The sequence below is a fragment of the Crinia signifera genome, chromosome 3 (genome assembly GCF_055691185.1).
Source record: "Crinia signifera chromosome 3, ASM5569118v1, whole genome shotgun sequence".
Taxonomy (NCBI): domain Eukaryota; kingdom Metazoa; phylum Chordata; class Amphibia; order Anura; family Myobatrachidae; genus Crinia; species Crinia signifera.
In genome coordinates this window covers 192,541,799-192,562,570 of record NC_139219.1, presented here as the reverse complement: position 1 = coordinate 192,562,570, position 20,772 = coordinate 192,541,799, and the positions used below count along the sequence as shown (strand labels likewise).

The 20,772-nt window shown below is 42.7% G+C and overlaps 1 protein-coding gene across 3 annotated transcripts in view; it reads left to right on the top strand.

Annotated features, from left to right (window-relative positions):
* The window catches only part of LOC146064079 (uncharacterized), a 251,126-nt gene that overhangs the window by 194,455 nt on the left and 35,899 nt on the right, over positions 1-20,772 (top strand). For all 3 annotated transcript variants that reach the window (XR_014471743.1, XM_083177154.1, XM_083177153.1), the window contains exons 81-90: positions 2,487-2,746; positions 4,583-4,666; positions 10,608-10,720; positions 10,997-11,122; positions 11,992-12,100; positions 13,619-13,801; positions 14,089-14,244; positions 14,547-14,756; positions 16,921-17,066; positions 18,138-18,323. Coding sequence is in view for 2 of the 3 variants with exons in the window: in XM_083177154.1 (XP_083033280.1) it covers positions 2,487-2,746; positions 4,583-4,666; positions 10,608-10,720; positions 10,997-11,122; positions 11,992-12,100; positions 13,619-13,801; positions 14,089-14,244; positions 14,547-14,756; positions 16,921-17,066; positions 18,138-18,323 (1,573 nt within the window). In the remaining variant the exon portion in view is untranslated. The remainder of the gene's footprint in view (positions 1-2,486; positions 2,747-4,582; positions 4,667-10,607; positions 10,721-10,996; positions 11,123-11,991; positions 12,101-13,618; positions 13,802-14,088; positions 14,245-14,546; positions 14,757-16,920; positions 17,067-18,137; positions 18,324-20,772) is intronic.

Here is a 20,772-nt window from a genome sequence, read left to right as displayed (position 1 = left end):
AATGACCCGTCGACCTTTTAGCATGTAGAACTAATGCTTGTTGACCAAATGCGTGTCGACCTAATGACCGTATCCCCATGGTTTTATATTCCACACCCATGAATCTACTGTAAATGCTTCCATTCTGCATTTGTATCTTATGTTTAGTAATAAAGTCTATTTTGGAGAGTTAAACTTCCAAAGTGAGGTAAGAAAAGGGGAGAAGCACAATATAAATAAATAAATATGAAGCAAATATGAACCAAACCAAACAATAACCCTTTACTATTATTCTTTTTGGATTACATTTTACATTATGGGTACTTCTATTTTATCTTTTTTTAATTAAATTAAAATACATTATTTTATTGTTTTTTTTTATGTAATGATTAGAGAGCTTGCCCTAGGGAATCAGACAGTGAAAATCTAGGTGTGGGTCAAAGGTCAACAGTAATTTGGTTGACAGTGTCAACCAAAATCGATGTGGGAAAAAGGTCAACAAAGCAAAAACTCAACACAGAAACGGCCGACACATTAAACTATCAACATGAGTTTTTCACATTTTTTGGGTGTCAGTTTGTACATTTTAGCATCTGTATCTCCTATTAGTGTACTCTTCGCTCGCCATGATTTGGATCAGATGCCTCGCTGCCTTTGGCATACTTTAGCATTTCCAGTTGTAGTCCATGTGAAAGTATGATAAAGTTCCCCCAATTTTTTTTTTTTAAATATGCATGTCAACCTTTTCATGTGCCGACAATGACCATATCCGGATCTCATGAAAATGAACAGCTACAACCATATAGTATATAATGAATAATTAATGACTATACCAATAAGCAGATTTTATTAAAATTGTCTGAATGATATAGGAAAGCAATGTTATTCATAATTTTCTTGTAGCTCTGTATACTTTTATAGCATTTGGCTGTATACAGTCCCCATCATTCCTTTCCTCCACTTTCTACCAATGAAGAGCACTGATGTAGCAGAGAGGAGAGTTTTCAATTACCTTACAAAACCAAATGATCCTTAATGCTAATATCCAATTTAAAGAGTCTTAACAATGGCAATTATAATCACTAAAGCTAGGTAGTCACTGAAGGTCATTCAGGACCTATCCGATCTGCTCATTCATGCTAAAATACTGACGTTCGGTACTTTGCACATTGACAGGTCCCAATTTGAATGTGCAGGAACCGGTCCTGTATTGTAGAAAGCAGGACCCATTTTGGAGGTGGTAGCGGCATCCATATACCAAAACAGAGGATTCACCACCATTTAGGGGGGAAGAGGCCAGGGATCTGGATTGGACGGAGATTTCCTGGTTTCAGCAACGGCAGCTTGTATGTCTCCGTGGGTGCCACAAGCCATCCTAGAGTGTGAGAGTGATCCGATGGCTGCATCCTATGTTGCAGGTTGTTTTCACTACTGCAGCAGGAGGCACCTACTTGTATTAGACAACTCTTGCTGCATCACCGTACTGCTCCATCAGCCGGGGAGTCCAACAGTCATGTTTGACATCAGAATCCCACCTGTTAAATTCTTGACAGTCAGGATCCCGACTGACAGGAGCTCTTCTCCCTAGAGGGAGAACAAAACCCGTGGCGAGCACAGCGAGCCACCAAGCCTGCAATGGGCTTCGTAGCGCTCGCCTCCTGTCAGAGTCCCGGCAGTCAGGATTACGATGTCCAACCAAGGACTGTCAGAATCCTGACTGTCTAAGTGTCATTCTAAACCCGCTGATTTCAGGGAAGCAACAGTGATAGCCACTTCAACCTCATCTGAATTAGCCCCACTATGCAATAATCAATAGATTGGCTGATTTTCAACTGCTCTGTCTGCTTTCTCAGAGTGTGTAGAGAGCATCGAGGGGCGATTATTGTTCCAAAACCAGTCAGACCGGATGGTTGGATCTGACCTGCTGCACATCATTTGTAGAGAACTAGTCAGATTGGATGATTGCATCTGATCTGCTGCACATTATTCGTAGAGAACATTATTAAAGGTGTATGCATTTGTGATCATCTGTCCTATTTTCTGCCCATAATTAATTTAAAAACATCTACTTTATGTGGACAATCATCTGAACAATAAATCACTAGTGTGTACATGAGAAACTGAACGTTTCTCGCAGACCATCAAAAGATGTGGTGCATGCACGCATATATAAAGTGACTCTGTGCTTACATATATATATATATATATATATATGTTTGCACATATGGGAGGAAGTGAGCGGGCAGTGCCACGTCACCCGGCAATTGCCATGGGAATGCCCAGCGTTGTTCCCATGGGCGAGTACCCCGCATGCACCCGTGAACAGTCTGTTTGCTGTGGCCGCACACATCTGGATTATGCACATGCGCAGAAATGCAGCTAAACATCAGTCCCCATGTGAAAGAACGGCCGATGTGAATGGACCAGAATAAGGTCCATGGTATATAAAAATCAATAAAATGTTCTTTTAGGCAGATACCTCATTGCACATTCTTCACTTTTTGCAGATGCTACACCCCAGTCCATCACTCCAGCCAAGAAATATTCACACACTGACTATAATAAAAGTAAAGATGCAAAAAGAGGAGGAATCACGATTGCTGCAGCCCGGTACAGCTCTGAGGACGCAGCATCTCTGGTGGCGTTTGTTGTTGCTGTCGTAGAATACACTCGGCATTGTGTACCATTAAAGGATTGCCAGCAAAAGTTGTCAGATTTAGAAAGAGAGAAGGAGAATCTAATTTTAAAGGAGGAGCAGTCTCGAATGGTGAGTGGTCATCTTTCCATGGCTTTGTAACCCACTTATAGCCCCTTCCCGACATATGACGTACATTTACGTCATATGTCGGTTGCGGGGGAATCAAGCCAGCTCACGGAGTGAGCTGGCTTGAAAGAGAGCAGGTAATGGCTGTATATTACAGCCAGGTCCCTGCTCTCACGGCCACGAGTGGCGAGTTCGCAGATCGTGGACGTTTAACCCTTTAAGCACCGCGGGCAAAGCGACCGCAGTCCTTAAATAGCTGATCGGAGGGGGGGCGCCCCCCTCCGGCGCCGATCGGGGCCCCCCGCAGCGAGATCGGAGGGTGCCGATCGGTTGCCATGGTAGCCAGGGGTCTAATGTAGACCCCTGTGCTGGCCGTGTCTGCATACCTATCATATCCTGCCTGAGGCAGGATGTAATAGGAAGTGCATAAAATCACTACGTTCAGCCATAGAGCTCTATGGCTGAACCTAGTACAGGCGATCGCGCCCCCTAGTGGTCAAGTACACTAGGGGGCCTTGTAGTAAAAGTAAAAAAAAAAAAAAAAAAAGTTTAAAAATAAAAAAAAAATAAAAAAATATTAAAAGTTCAAATCACCCCCCTTTCCCAAATAAAAATAAATAAAAAATAAAAAAAATAAACATATTTGGTATCGCCGCGTTCCTAAAAGTCCGATCTATTAAAATATAACATTAGTTATCCCGCACGGTTAAAGGCGTAAACGGAAAATAATCCCCAACGCCAAAACTACGTTTTTTGGTCGCATCGCCTACCCAAAAAAAAATAGCTAAAAGAGATCAGAAAGTCGCCCATATCCCATAATGGTATTAATTAAAAAGTACACTTCAGCCCGCAAAAAATGAGCCCTCACCCAGGTCCGTAGGTGGAAAAATAAAAAAGTTATAAGCCGCAGAACATGGCGACGCGACGCAAATTCGAAAAACCGTAACATTTTCTATTTTTTTTTTTTAGTGGTAAAATGTAACGAAAACTATATAAGTTTGGTATCACCGGAATCGTAACGACCCATAGAATAAAGATAACCCATCATTTTAAACGAACTATGAACTCCAAAAAAACCGTAACCAGCGCAAAATTGTGGAATTGCGTTTTTTTTTCTTTTTACCCCACATTGAATTATTTCCTGATTCCCCAGAATATTATACGGTATAGTAAATGGTACCATTAAAAAGTACAACTTGTCCCGCAAAAAAAAAGCCCTCATGTGTCTATATAGCCGGAAAATTAAAAAAGTTACGCTTATTTGAACGCAAGGAGGAAAAAAAAAAAAAAATTACCATAAAAGGCAATGTCGGGAAGGGGATAGAATATAGAGCCAACTCATGTATTAAAGTTTTGAAATATTCAGTCTGATACTAGCCTGCATCCAATGCTGCAGGACCTGTTTTTTGCACATGCAGAACAGGTCACGTACATGCATAAAGTACCAAAAATTGATACAGCACTTTGCAAGTAAGGGGGTAAATATAATTCAATGCACAAAGCCATGCCCCAACTCATGAGACCACGCCCCCTTTTTCAAACTGGAGATACTGCTAAAATGGGAATCCAAACAGCTAGGAACAACACTGCCCCTGGTATTTCCATTTCCAGGTGTAGCTGCAAGCCTGCAAAGCTATGCTCAGATTTCAAGGTTCAGGAAATGGGTATGAAGTATGAACCTTGAACTGCCAAAGACAGCCATGTAAAACGCTTGTGAAAATAATCAAGTAGCTTGGGTTACCATGATTTATAATAAATCGTAGTAACCAAAAAATGTGTCCGAGACACTGAGCATAATAAACTATGCTATACTTTTATTATACTGTATGTTCTGTTTAGATACCGGAGACTTTGGAAGAAGAACCAGCCGTTTTTTATAATCAGGCACACACTGAAGAAGATATTTCCATACTTCAAGACGAGGTAACAATGCAATATTGTTTGTTACAAGTTTAATAATCCAACCCTGTTAACAAATTGGTGCATAAATTCTAAGCTACATTTTATATAATATTTTGAATAGTTCCTTGTCTGACAAATATACTTTCGATATGTACATTTGGGTGGGTTTAAAAAAAAAGTTTACCCTTCAATTGTGAGGGTCGAAAAAATTGTAGGACCACTCGAGAGGATGATTGCCATGTAGTTTTTCAAAATTGTATAGCATCTAAAAATTTTGTATTCACGTTTTGTTTGACGCCCCCCCCCCCCCCCCCCCCTAGCAGTAATTGCAGAATTTTTTTATTTTTTTGACCGACTTCGTAACCCACTTATTGGACATCAGTAGATACATACAGGATATTTTATATTTATATTCTGTCCTTGTGTTTCCCTTCTATATCCCTATAGATCATGGGTCTTCAAATTGTGGCCCTCCAGATGTTGTGAAACTACAAATCCCAGCATGCCTTGCCACAGTTTTGCTATAAGGGAGTGTTCAAACTGTGACAAGGCATGCTGGGATTTGTAGTTTCACAACATCTGGAGGGCCACAGTTTGAAGACCAATGCTATAGATTGTAAGCTTGCAGCAGGGCCCTCCTACCTCCAAGTCTGTCTGTCTGTTACCCAGTTTGTTTTATCACTGTGTACTGTTGTAAAGCGCAACGGAATCTGCTGCGCTATATAAGAAACTTTAAATAAATAAAATAAATAAATATTTAATACTGTATATTAAACATAGAATTTGACGGCAGATAAGAACCATTTGGCCCATCTAGTCTGCTTCTTTTTTATCCTTCAGGTAATCTCAACCCTTTTTGATCCTTATTTCTTTGTAAGGATATTCATATGCCTATCCCAAGCATGTTTAAATTGTTCTACTGTCTTAGCCTCTACCACCTCTGATGGGAGGCTATTCCACTTACTCACTACACTTTCTGTAAAGTAATTTTTTCTAACATTTCCCCTGAACCTACCTCCCTCCAGTTTCAGTGCATGTCCTTGTGTTCTATTACTTCTTTTCCTTTGGAGAAAATTTCTCTCCTGTACTATGTTAAAACACTTGATATTTGAAGATTTCTATCATGTCCCCCCTTTCCCTTCTCTGCTCCAAACTATACATGTTAAGATCTTTTAGTCTTTCCTGGTACGTTTTGTGATGTAGGCCATGCACCATTTTAGTTGCCCTTCTTTGTTCACTCTCTAATGTATTTATATCCTTCTGAAGATATGGTCTCCCGAACTGGGCACAGTATTCCAGATGAGGTCGTACCAATGACCTATAAAGTGGCATTATTACTTCTTTTTTTCTGCTACGGATTCCTCTCCCTATGCAACCAAGCATCTGAGTAGCCTTCCTCATTGCTTTGCTACATTGCTTTCCTGCCTTTAAGTCACTTGAAATAGTGACTCCTAGATTATAATTCCAAAGTGTATTATTCTTCAGCCATGTGGGTTTATAGAAATGGAGCAGTGGAATAACAAGAGCTCCGCAGACCACGTGGTGGCTTGGAGGCGCTAGGTAATTTTGGGCTCCGCGGGGTCTGCGGAAGCTATTGCTGCTCCGTTAATGGCAAGGTATAAATGTGCTCTATTTCTTTGCTTTGCAACCAAGTATGTATGCATGTATGTTTGCATGTATGTAGGCATGTGTATGAGTGCGGCATGTGGGTGGGATCTGAATTTGGCAATATGTCATGCGCTAATAGAAACAAAATGAAAGAGATAATTATAGGTAGAATATGTGTGTGAAAGTTTTTATAGTGACAGAGGATGTTAGTTATTTTGGTACTCTTTACCTAGAACGGCGCCCGTCGCGGGCATCGCGGGTACATTTATGCCTGCCCGCGACGCGACCGACGCGATGCCCGCGATTTTCCCATTGAAAACCATGTTAAACCTGAAAAATCGCGTCGGTCGCGTCGCGGCCGGCCATAAATGTACCCGCGATGCCCGCGACGCGATGCTCCCGATTTCCCATAGGAAGCAATGTTAAAAGCCGCGATGGACCCGATTTTAGTGTTAAATGCCTCAATCCACCCGATTTGGCCATAGAAATCAATGTTAAATGGGCCACAGAGCCCATTAACCCTTAAATGTCCCCCAAAATTTTTTACGCCACCACACCATCCACGCCAACCCGAAGCGTGGCGAGCGCAGCGAGCCCGCGAGGGGCGGCGGTACGCGTCCTACGACCTTTTCATGCCCTACTATCCACGTCGGCGTGGAGTTGAGAATAGAATAGTGTGGCGAGCGCAGCGAGCCACCGAGCCCGAAGCGTGGCGAGCGCAGCGAGCCCCGCGAGGGGACGCGGATACCTTCACAGGTAAGCGCGTCCCCTCGCGGGCTTCACAGGTGTCCGTGGCCACGCGGACACCTGTGAAGCCCGCGAGGGGACGCGTATAACTGTGAAGGTATCCGCGTCCCCTCGCGGGGCTCGCTGCGCTCGCCACGCTTCGGGCTCGGTGGCTCGCTGCGCTCGCCACACTATTCTATTCTCAACTCCACGCCGACGTGGATAGTAGGGCATGAAAAGGTCGTAGGACGCGTACCGCCGCCCCTCGCGGGCTCGCTGCGCTCGCCACGCTTCGGGTTGGCGTGGATCGTGGGGTGGCGTACAAAAATTGGGGGGACATTTAAGGGTTAATTGGGGCTATTTGGGCTCTGTAGCCCATTTAACATTGATTCCTATGGGAAAATCGCGGGCATTGAGGCATTTAACGCTAAAATCGCGGTCAATCAGGCTTTTTAACATTGTTCTCTATGGGAAAATCGCGGTAATCGCGGGTACCCGATTTTGATGTACCCGCGATTTACCCGCGATGCCCGCGATTACCGCGATTTTACCCGCGATGCCCGCGATTTCAATCGTGGGCGCCGTTCTAGGTAAAGAGTACCGTTATTTTATTTTATTAACATTAATCAGATGAGAAAGTCCAGACTCTGTGGTGCTTCTTCTTCTTCTTCTTCTTCTTCTGCTTCCTATCCTCCTTCTCCTTCTTCTTCTTCTTCTTCTTCTTCTTCTTTTTCCTATCCTCCTTCTTCTTCTTCTTCTTCTTCCTATCCTCCTTCTTTTTCTTCTTCTTCTTTTTCCTATGCTCCTTCTTCTTCTTCTTCTTCCTATCCTCCTCCTTCTTCTTCCTCTTCTGCTTCTTCCTATCCTCCTCCTTCTTCTTGTTGTTCTTCCTATCCTCCTCCTTCTTCTTCTTCTTCTTGTTCTTCCTATCCTCCTCCTTCTTCTTCTTCTTCTTCTTCTTCTTGTTCTTCCTATCCTCCTCCTTCTTCTTCTTGTTCTTCCTATCCTCCTTCTTCTTCTTCTTCTTCTTCTTCTTCTTCTTCTTCTTCTTCTTCTTCTTCTTCTTCTTCTTCTTCTTCTTCTTCTTCTTCTTCTTCTTCTTCTTCTTCTTCTTCTTCTTCTTCTTCTTCTTCTTCTTCCTATCCTCCTCCTCCTTCTTCTTCTTCTTCTTGTTCTTCCTATCCTCCTCCTTCTTCTTCTTCTTCTTCTTCTTGTTCTTCCTATCCTCCTCCTTCTTCTTCTTCTTCTTGTTGTTCTTCCTATCCTCCTTCTTCTTTCTTTTATTTTCTCTTTTTATTCTCTTTTTTAACTCCTATATTTCCCTCTCTTTCTTGCATACATACACTACTAAATACAATTATATAAACTCACCTTACCAATTTCCCTTTCTTCCCCTCCCCACTATTACACTTTGTCCGTATCCTCTTTACTTAATCACCTCTACCAGAGGCGTAACTCTAGGAAGCAATGGAGTCATCTGCCACTGGGCTCCTGCTTCCAGGGGGGCACCTCTCCTCCTCTGCATATTTGCATCAGTTAATTGAAAGCCTTCAATATTGCTTCTGAGGCTGATTCCCCCTCCTAGCAGGACCATAGACTTTACACATACTTTATTTTAAACATAATGTTACACATAGATACATCCATACTTATGTATATATATATTTATATGGTGGTGGGGGGTGCACTAATATTTTTCTTGCCTCCGGGCACCTGGGATGAACTTACGCCACTCTACTCTAATCCCCTCTCCCGATACACTTTATATAATGTTTGACATTTACATTAACCCTATCAAAATAAAATAAAAATTCAGAAAGACTTTCTTTAGTTTACAGTTACCAACTGTAATGTTTATATGCATGACCAAAGACGACATATATGACACACTAACTTCTTGTCATAATATACAATATGCATAATTTGGTACTTGTTTCCTAGCACGGCCACAATCGGGGGTAATCGTGTACCTTAACTTAAGGTACACGATTACCCCCGATGGACCCGATTTCCTTTGAAATCAGGTCCATTTAGCCGGCTAGGCACAATATCGGGGGCATCGCGTCGGTCGGGACCATTAACAATGGTCCCGACGTGACCGACGCGATGCCCCCGATTTCCCCATAGGCTTCAATGTTAAAAAATATTTTAACATTGAAATCGTGTCGGGAAAGGTAAAATATCGGGGGCATCGCGTCGGTCGGGACCATTAAGAATGGTCCCGACGCGATGCCCCCGATTTTTCTATAGGCTTCAATGTTAAAATATTTTTTAACATTGAAATCTTTAAAAAATGTGAAATGGGCCAATATGACCCATTTCACATTATAGATGTCCCCGTCGTCACCCCACGATAGACGCCAACCCGAAGCGTGGCGAGCGCAGCGAGCCCGCGAGGGGCGGCGGTGCGCGTCCTCCGACCTTTTCATTCCCCTACTATCCACGTTGGCGTGGAGTGAGAATAGAATAGTGTGGCGAGCGCAGCGAGCCACCGAGCCCGAAGCGTGGCGAGCGCAGCGAGCCCCGCGAGGGGACGCGTATACCTGTGAAGTTATACGCGTCCGCTCGCCACGCTTCGGGCTCGGTGGCTCGCTGCGCTCGCCACACTATTCTATTCTCAACTCCACGCCGACGTGGATAGTAGGGGAATGAAAAGGTCGGAGGACGCGCACCGCCGCCCCTCGCGGGCTCGCTGCGCTCGCCACGCTTCGGGTTGGCGTCTATCGTGGGGTGGGGTGTACGCCGGGACATTTGGGGGGGTTGAGAATATTTTACATTGAATTCAATGTCAAATCGGGTCCCAGGGACCCGATTTACATTTCATAAAAAAAAAAAAATCGGGTCCAAAATCGGTCGGTCGCGTCGATCGCATCGCATGCGACCAAATCGCATGCGATGCGATCGACCCGATTTTTCCGACACGACCACCCCGATGTAAATCGGTGTGGCCGTGCTAGGAAACAAGTACCCATAATTTTACTGAAACTAGCAGAAGTAGATACTGTACAAAAGTTTAATACACATCAGAATATACAGAATATACACAATTTATCGTTATAATTGAATGTCAAAGACATTAATTATTAACATCTCTAAAGCATGGATACTGTATTTTGTATTATTAGACCTTTGACTTGAAAATACCACATATGTAAATCTTACTAAATGATGACACGTATAAATATGACTTATAAAATGTGTACTTTTATACATTTCAATAAAAAAGATTATTACAAAAAAAAACATTAATCAGAGGGGAGTGGGACAACATTGTCTTCAGGCACAAGGTCCACATTGACAAAAGGTGGACAGGGTTTTAACTTTTTGATGCCATTAAAACAACCATATTGACTATTTCATGTGTCGACCCTTGCGGTTTGCTAGTGTTGACCTAGTGCATGTCAACATTTTGTCAATGTCAACCTAGTGTGTGCCGACCTATTGACTGTCAACCTGGATACTATTTGAATGGCCTTGTATCTACTTGTTAATCCAAAAGAGCTGTATATGGATCACTTGTATTTGTATTGCCTATTCTCCTTTATCTTTCACTTATATTTATTCTATCCACATTTGTTACTACAAATATTTTCAAAATGATGCTAAGATACTGAAGATTTATTGATAGGTGACACACCTTCATGAAGAGTATGATGCTGCTGTCAATCTTAAATATCAATTGGAAGAAGAACTGCGTTCACATGAGGAGAAGCTGCACTCAGCCGTAGACACGCTAGACAGGTCAGTTAGTAACCATACTGAGGGGAGTGTTCAATCCCGGGTCACGACTGTGACCTTGGGCCATTTTTGTTTTGCTCGACCGCAAATCGCTGTGTCCGTTAGAGGGTGGAGCGTGGGTGAGGCAAGCCAAGCATATTCTCTGGCCATCCTGAAGCCAGTGACAGGAGGAGTCTATTTACAAAAGATGCCTCTTGCGTCATTAGCATATTCTTGTGTTATCATGTGTGTTTCATTTGTGTTTTTTATTCATATGATTTGATGCATCTTTTACTTAAGATTGAAAGTACAAGAAGAAGAATGGAGAGAAAGGGTTACCCAGAGCAGTACCGAGGAGCTACTGACAAACTGTGTGCTGGCTGCAGCCTGTCTCACTTACTGCCCTGCACTCAGTGTGGATGGAAGGTACAGTATGTGTGCAGTAGGATTATCATATGCTGTTACAGGTATAATGGTAGTTTATAAATCTCATATTCCCTAACTTGTGAAAGAAAGGGGCCTTTGTATCAAGCTTTTTGTCACCATAAATGATGTAGAAACAGCAATTTTTACGTTTATGTTTCCTATTAATATCCAAATGTATGGGGTTTCAATTGCCACAGAGCATGGGCTGACACCTATGTTCCAAACTCAAACTCTGAAAAGCAAAGATTTTAGGAGTTTGGTCCCAATGGTTTATGCCATCAGCAGATGATATAAACCACGTTATTGTTATGTAAAAAAATGAAAGACTCCTCTGAATTTCCCAGGGATGCGCTTAGCAATGCTTAGAACATAAGAATGCGGGGCAGGCAATGGTTTACCCTGGTGGGGGGGGGGGGGGGGTAGGGGGGGGTTGAAGTAAGGGGGTTAGGTTTAGCAAGGGACTTGAGGGGTGGTAGGATTAGTCTGTGGGGGGTGTTAGGTCTAGGTGGTGGGGTAGGAGGGTTATTGTTATTCACTAACAGGGAGAGTTAGGCTGTACCGGACCTGTCAGGATCCATACATGGGATGTCAGCATTGGTATTCTAACTGCCGTCATTCTGTCCGCTGGTCATCTGTATGCATTCCGTTCCTAGAATTTATCACAACCGATGTCCCTGTACATTTAGTACATGGCGAGGGAAGGTTAATCAAAAATAAAAAGTCTGTAATGTAGATTGTTAAAAAAAAGTCTGTTGCATCATTGTTACTAAATAGACCCAGGATGATACCATCTAGTAACACTATATTGTAAAATAAAAACAATATTTTCATAATTATTAAAATATATGTATATGATTTTTCCATTGTAGGATGAAAGTTACTCATTTGCTTTTCCAAGTGTGTGAGAGCTGCTGTCTTACGCTCCCACAGAGAATGCTCCTGAAGAACTTTCCGCTCATGCAGTTCATGCACACCCCGGTATGATCTCTTTCTCACCTGTGCTTAGCTTACTTTTCAACAGAAGGTTTGGAGGTGTCTGTACAGACGTGTGTTATTACTTGGATATCTTATTAGCCCATTCCAGATTAACTATGGGATGTGTAATTTATTGAGTTTTGGAGGTGCTCCCAGGAATAATTACTACTAGTACAATTCAAAGAAGAAGAAAAAGTATTCCCAGTTCAGGCCACTCACTGGACTAATATATTATGTAATTTGTCCTATAGAGAGTATCCACCGACAAACATCATTCATTAAAATTTAACTTTTATTGTTATTATGTTTAAAATTGCTGAAGCTTACTTTTCAACTACAGAGGGTATAAAAGTGAAACATGTTAATAAACATGAAACAAATATGCCCCATGAGAACAAAACGCAATGCAAGATGTACAGTATGCTGAAATTATACTGCACAGATCTCTGCATGTACAGAAAGGGAACAGGGCTGTGCCTGCTGGCCTAGTGTGCCTTATGCTTAAGTGATTTCCCAACCACCAGTACAACTACACTCTCTGATGGGGCCTACACACTGAGCAAGGTACGCCAGCAATCTGAGTGATGCTAGATCGCTCAGTAAGAATGCTCAGCTCACAGCGTTTGCTCAGCACACAGCGATGCACAAACAAGCAATTTTTGGGTTATTTTCTAAGCAATCTAGTCAAATCTAGTCAGATCGCCTGGAAAATGATCCAAAATCGCTCCTTGTGTATGCCCCATTACAAAGGCCACTAGGCCAGAAGGATATTCCTCCTCATATTCCTGACATTCAGGTAAAAGTCTCATCCATCTTGCAGTTGTGAAATGTATGATCTGCTACAGCTTTGTAGCGAAGCTCTTTTGCAGCATAAAATAATACTAACAACTTCAATTGATTTTCTATAATTAATATTAATTATTCAGATGCCTATTACCTAATCTACTTTATTAAATAAGGTTGTATGTGTATATTAATGATACCTAGCAAATGCATTTTATAAGCGTTTCAAGAAATTGGGAGACAAAAAGGATTCCTGCCTCCAGTATAAGCGCTCACTTTGCTATTGCTGACTTTCTACTGTATATTCTGATTGCAGTTTTAACCCTTTGAGTGCCAATGTTGCTCGGAGCGATCTTCAGAATATGCGCTAATAATGCCAGCATCGGTCACAGTGACTGCTCTTTTAGTATAAATAAATACAAATACAGTTCATTGAAGTCTAGTTAAATATTGCACCCTAAAAAATAAGTCGCAGTGGCTGCCATTTTTAGCGGATATTTTTTAAGGATCTCTCACAGCAACATTGGCACTCAACGGGTTAAATGGTATCCAAAATCTGTTGGTCATCTACTACATAGAGCCGCTGTACTGTAGAAAGCTCCGTTTGTCTACACCATCCGTAGTGCTAAGCTTAACTGCATGCAGCATAGTTATATAATAGCATTCTGCATAATGTTGGATGCTAATAATTCATGCTTTGGTGCTCACTATTTATAAATCACATATCTTGCTATATAGATTGAAACCAAGACACTGGAGAACAGGGGACTTCCAACGAACCCCCTTGCACTGAATAATTCATGCATGTTTTCTACTGCGATGACTGGCAGCTCTTGGGGCTTAGTAAGTGATCCTGCAGGACAAGCTATTGACTGGATTAAAAGTCACTTGCCAGAAGACACAGTGGAAGTAATGTACCATGTAAGCAGACAATGGAATGAATATATTGCGCTCATGTAATACTGAATATGTAGTTGAAGGAAAACTGTTGAAAAAGACAGAGCAGCAATGAGCTGTGAAATATGTATATATGTATGTGTGTGTGTGTGTGTGTGTGTGTATATATATATATATATATATATATATATATATATATCCTTTGTATATCTTGTTTCTCATTTCCAGAGTGTAGATCACCAACCGCAAAATCCAGTAGGCCCAATATGTTAAATTTATAAATCGGTTTGTACTTTCCAATACATTTGTAGGATCTTGCGTCTGAGCTGGAGACATGCCTGACAGTAGGACATTCCCTATTGATAACTTACTGTGATATCCAGACCCTTTCCCGGGATGTCCGCTTTTCACAGATTCTACGTTCTAAACAAAAATTTCAGGAGCACAAGGTTCCATTCAAAATGATGGTATGTAAGTCTACACCTGTGTACATGTACAGTAGGCCATATTAAACTGCTGTGTGTAGTATGCATTATTGCATGTCTATTAATAGTTCTAGTAGTTGTTTCTTATTTGATTTGACAGAGTTCCCATTAATGTTGAAAACGTAGTAGTATCACCTACAGGACAAATTTTCTTTCCATCAATGCAATGTGATTTTTAATATTTAATTTAATTTATTTACATACACACACACACACACACACACACACACACGCCTCATAACTCCACTCTGGGTCGGTTTTCTAATACTGTATGTTCTTTATAGATTGGAGTGCATGAAGTAGAGTGCAACCCTGCTTTCTGCATATACCTGCACACTTGCTGCTTGCCCGAGGACATCCCACCAGAGGTAGCCTCCTACTGCACCCTACTGTACTTCTACCAGGACAGAGAGGGAATGGTAGAACAACTTCTGGATAGATTTGTACAAACGGAAAAACCTAGATTAAAAGAAGAGTACTTCCTACTGAAACAGGTGACTGTTACATGTTTCTATATATTCTCCACACATATTTCTGTGTGTAGTATTCTCTACTGCATTCTTTGTTAATAGTACTATTAGTTGTTGTTTTTTTAGTTAAAATATTTTATTTTATTATTATATTCACATTAATGTTTAAATGTAGTACAGGTTGAGTATCTCTTATACAAAATGCTCGTGACCATGAACATTTTGGATAAGGGATTATTCTGGATTTTGGAATATTTTACATACTTACCTGGTCCCGTGGCATCAATGGCAACCATCGGATCCGTCTTCATCGGCATCCCCGGTCCCAAGGATGCATTGCGCGGGTGTGCCAGAGAGCATTCTTGGGACCAGGGATGCCGCTGAAGATGATTCGGATGGACGTCGTGGACACCAGTGGACGAAGTGAGTATGAAAAAAAATGTGGGGGGAAACAAAAAAACAAAAATCCCGAAATATTCTGAAAACCTAAGGCTTTTGGAATATTTCGGATAAGAGATCTATTGTTAAGGGATACTCTACCTGTAGTAACAAGTACCATAAATAAAATTTTTAGTGCCCTGTGCCAGAAAGAGTATTAATGCCCAGCCCCCCACCCATCTATTTTTGCCAGTAGAGACATAATTCTGCATGCCCTCATGGGGCAGAGGCTTTCTATGCAAGGTCAGAATAGAGTGTCTGACTGCAATGCCACAGGCAATGGGTTTGCTTCTCAGGTATTTCAGCTACTTGAGATGTAATAATGGACAGTATGAATGAATAACAAAGAGCTCTCAAGTTAAGTTTATGAATGTTGTACTGTATAAGCATTCGTGAAGGAAGGGGTGGGGGAAGGAGACAGGGACAGCAGTGCCGTCTTTCCCATTGGGCACGATGGGCAGTTGCCCGTGGGCCCTAGGACCTAGGGGCCCCCGGCCCAGCCCAATGGGAAAGATGGTGGCCGGGGTCCGGGAATCCGCTCACCCTCGCTGGGGGATCCGGGCAGGGGGATCAGGGCGGTGGCGGTAGCTAGAAGCCTGATTCGGCGAAGCTCTATTTGCCGGCGGGGCGGGAAGCGCTGTTGCATTTGAATAGACTGGCCGGACGCTGATTGGCTGAATTCAGAAAATCAGCATCCGGCCAGTCTTTGAAAAGGAACAGCGCTTCCCACCCCGCCGGCAAATAGCGCTTCACCTCCTAGCTAGCAGTGAATTTAATTTCGGGGGTCCGTGTGCCGGGGTTCTGATGACCCTCACTGGGTGATCCAGCAAGGGGGATCAGGGCATCGGTGGCGGTAGCTAGGAGCCCGAAGCGGCGAAGCGCTATTTGCCGGCAGGGGGGGGCGAGAAGCGCTGCTGCATTTAAAATGACTGGCTGAATGCTGATTGGCTGAATTCAGCCAATCAGCATCCGGCCAGTCTTTTCAAATTCAACAGCGCTTCCCGCCCCCACCGACAAATAGTGCTTCGCCGCTTCGGGCTCCTAGCTACCGCCACCGCCGCCCTGATCCCCTTCCCCAGCGAGGATGGTCGGTTCCCCGCCACCCGGCCACCATCTTTCCCATTAGCGCTATTTGCCGGTGGGGCGGGAAGCGCTGCTGCATTTGAAAAGACTGGCTGAACGCTGATTGGCTGAATTCAGCCAATCAGCGTCTGGCCAGTCTTTTCAAATGCAACAGCGCTTCCCGCCCCGCCAGTTAATAGCGCTTTGCCACTTCAGGGCAGGCTCCTAGCTACCGCCGCTGCCCTGATCCCGCTGCCCGGATCCCCCAGCGAAGATGATCGGATCCCTGGCCTCCGGAAGCTGACTGGCTGCCGCACGGAGCCAGAGAGGTGAGGGTTGGGGAGGTGACTGTGGGCTCCTGGGCAAACTAATTTGGGGGGTGGGGGGGGGGGGTCCAGTGAACTAGGTTGCCCAGGGGCCCTTCCTAATGTTAAGACGGCCCTGAGGGACAGTCAGGTGATGCCAGGCTCAAAGAGAAGGAAAGCGGCAGGTGATAACCGTGCCCCCTATCCTGCAGTGCTATGTGTGGGGGCAAACTCTGCACCACTCTAGTTACTGTGCTGGTAGTATAACCAACAGGACCCAAATGTATTTAAAAAAACTTTTTTTTTTTCACCCATCAATCTGTATTTACATTCCTGATACTGTAAAATGAAACAGACGTATTGTGTAATTTTGTCTTTTGCAGGAGTGCCTTAATAGCATGATAATACTTTCAGCCTTGGAAGAGAAAATAATAGCTACCCTGCAAAGTCATGACTCACTGCTGCTCAGTCTCTCTGTTACTAAGAAGCTGGGAGATCTGACACTGCAGCACGAAGAAGCCACAGAAACGTATGTGCACAGCTTGTACCCGTACATTACACCTGTCATCCACCTGATAGGAATCTAATGAGTCTGCTGCTAGATGTGCCTGGAAATGTACTGAGCTGGAACACTCTCAATTTTGAAACTGTGCCATTATATATTGGGAAAAATCAATCTACAGTCAGGCAAAAAAGCCAAAAGAGTAGTCCCCTCCATACTGTACATGTCTCATCGTACAAATCCTACAGATTAACCTCTTGTAGTCATTAGTTCCGTACAGCTTTGTCTTTAAAAGCATTGTACATTGCATAAAGGGAAATATAATAAAAAACCACAACTTAGTTGGATTTGATTGTTTATCCAATATGAAGCTTAATGATATTAAATAAGCAATTGGGTTGCCAAACCTGTTTTTATTTTATTACTGGTAACTCTCCAAGAATGTACATCAGAGAAAATAAATCCGCAATTTAACCCCTTGAGTGCCAATGTCTCTGAGAGAGATGTGCAGAAAACTCCACTAAAAGCCAGCGTCGCTCACATTTGTTATATAAATTCAAATAAAAAATGTTGTGTAAAAAAGATATTTCCTATATAAAAGTAAACATTACAGGTCATAATGATGAATAAAAATGTTTGCTGGACAATTTTCACACCTATTTTGACATATTCACTTTGCAGTCATAGGGTTAAACTACACAATGATGAGAGTCTACTTTTACTTTATTGTAACAGATGAAACATAATGTATGAGAGCAATATGATACATATAATATGATTTTTGTATTGTAGTATAACTCGCATAATATTCTTGTATGGATGCAATGTACACTGTAGATGTCATTTCTTGTGAGGTGAAGAAGGCATGTCTAATGCATTTAGGGCTAGATTATCTAAGCTTCAGAAGTGATAAAATGGAGAGTGATAAACAGCCAGCCAATCAGCTCCTTCCTGCCATGTCACAGACTGTGTTTGAAAAATGTCAGACAGGAGCTGATTGGCTGGCTTTTTATCACTCTCCATTTTATCTCTTTTGAAGCTTAGAGAATCTAGCCCTTATACTGTAGCTGGTAAGGGAAATTTTGATTGCTTTCAAAGGTACATGAAGATTGTATCCCAGGAAGACAGCCTGTTGCTTGCGAGGGAAGGCTTCCGAGAGATAGCTGTGCGTGGTGCTGTGATGTTTGGCACTGCAAGAAAGCTACAGCAGCTTCACACAATGTATGACACCAGCTACAAACAGCTGCTGGATCTGTTTGATGGATCAGTGGCACATTCTGAGAGGTAAATGCCTGATTTTGAAAAAAACATGTTATGATCTTTTTGTTTGTTGTATCTCTGTTCATTATACGGTTACTGATCTATTCTGTCCATATGCACCCGATATTTGTGCAAACAGCTTAGTACTGATTAAAAAGCAGAATCAGAATAACAATGGGGCAGATGGACCTACAGCTCCTCTACATAAAATCCAGTCCATATGCATGACAACATGAAGGTGGCCAGTCCCCCAATTGATTGTACAGTTGTCCATAAATCATAAGTATTTACATTATAGTTCTATTTTTCTTACAGGATGATGCAATTTTTCGACTTTTACATATTAGGGAGTGGGGCAGATAGTGTAGGGGTGTAGACACCCACATGACTCTAGCCACACCCACATAGCATCAGTCACATTTCCATATACTCCTTATCGGTTTGTATCTACCCAGTTTGTTTAATCACTGTTGTTTCCGATTGTAAAGCGCAACGGAATATGCTGCGCTATATAAGAAACTGTAAATAAATAAATATCTGTTTGCATGGGCTCACAGATAGCATGGGCTCACAGATAGCAGCACACTTGCCTACTTTTTTAAAACTAGTTTCAGAAAGATTATAGATGGTAGTAGAATTTTGTACAATGCACCATTGAGGGTGCGTATCACGCTCCACCCAAAGGGCGTGTGTAGTTTCATATATGGAGAGATTGTGAAAATAGATTGTGAACTTGGCACCTAGAACATGGGTGTGTACTGCTACATCTGAGGCGAATCTTTTAAATGACTTACATCCAAATGTAGATGAGCCCCAAAGCAGTTAGTAAGAGCTACTACACTTGCAAAAAAAAAAATAGAAATATCCGCAAGAAATGCATGTAACCTTCATTGTGGGGTCATTGTATTTTGTCACCAATGCTGGGAAATGGCGCTGATGATTCAATAAAAATGTATCTATCTCTCATTCCTGTTTTTCCACAAAAATGTAACAGCTACATAATGTGGGCTAGGTGAAATGAGGGAGATTGCTAGACTAATCAGGGAGAGAAGGAGATTGCTGCTATTTCAGGGAGCCTCCTGCAGAATGTAGGCAACTATGGATAGCAGCCATAGTCCCAGCACATTTCCTGCTACTCAAAGTCTTAATTATGCAAAACAAAATGTATGATGTTGTTGATATTATTATACATATTGTCTAGTGTGTCAGCATTATATCGCTAACGATTCTCTCTCCCACAGGATACATCCTGTCCTCTGAACATGCAGTCAATTCTGCCTATATTGTAAATGACTGCATGTTTAGTGGGAGCCTGGTGACGTCACTGGAGGATATCGATAACAATATAGTTCAGTGTGTATGCCTTATATCGTAGGTATGGCCACCGTTGCCTTTGCCATCGATGGCAGTAGTGTAACTGGCCATCAATAGTGTTATAATATGCAATGGATGGCCATCAATGTTTTTACAATGGTCATCCATTTCCTTTGACTGATTTGCCTGTGGGCCAATTAAAATATGGGGGTGGGGCTACTCGGGTGTCGGGGGGGCTGAGCTATGCTCTGTGTCCCGGCACTTTGAAGAAAAAAAACAACAGCAAAACATCAGTTTTGCTGTGCCATTAATGGAGGGAAACCATCTGGTTCTCCCCCATCAATGACGAAAGTATTTGACATCAGCCATGAACCATTGATGATTTTGAATCATCGATGGTTGATGGCCATCTCTACTTCATCTAGTAACAACGCCGATATCATTAATTATATCGGCAGTGCCGCGACTAGCATAGCGTGTACCCAGCTTTATATAGATCATGAGCACAATAACTGGGCCCCATAAAACCTTTTTCGGTCTGACAGGCAAACCCACTTACAGTATCTCTTTATGGCAAGTTTCTGAGTATTCAGGTTTGCCCAGTTTCGGACACCTGCAGATATCCGTATAAAGCTGGGTACACACCTTTTTGATCATTACGCTAATCAAGTGAACACTCTGGATAAGCAGAGCAGTGTGCCCCCAGCACAGCCTCCTGTGCTAGAAATAGATGAGTGTGTATGGGCTTCTATAAGATCGGGAGGTCGGGCCATCAAATATTAAACCGCAAGCAAGATGCAACCACCAGATCCCAACTGTTGCGGGAGCATTAAAGCTGTTTATCAGATAACATTCTTGAAAAGTACCTGCATATAGGCCATATACATAACAACATACTAGAGATGTGCGGGCTCGGATTTCAGAGATCCGAGCCCCCACGGACGTCATCATTCCGAGCCCGATTCCGAGCAGCGCTCGGAGATTCCCGCCTGACTCGGTCCGTCCGCGTGATTAGAACGTCATCTCCCGGCGTTGGATTTCGCGAGGCTTTATAAGCAGCTGCCGCGCCCCGCCATCTTCACTCCAGTCAAGTAGTGGGTTGGGAGAGGGTGTGTTGGTGCTGCTGCTGGGGCTTAAACTTGAGCTTGACCTTGAGCTT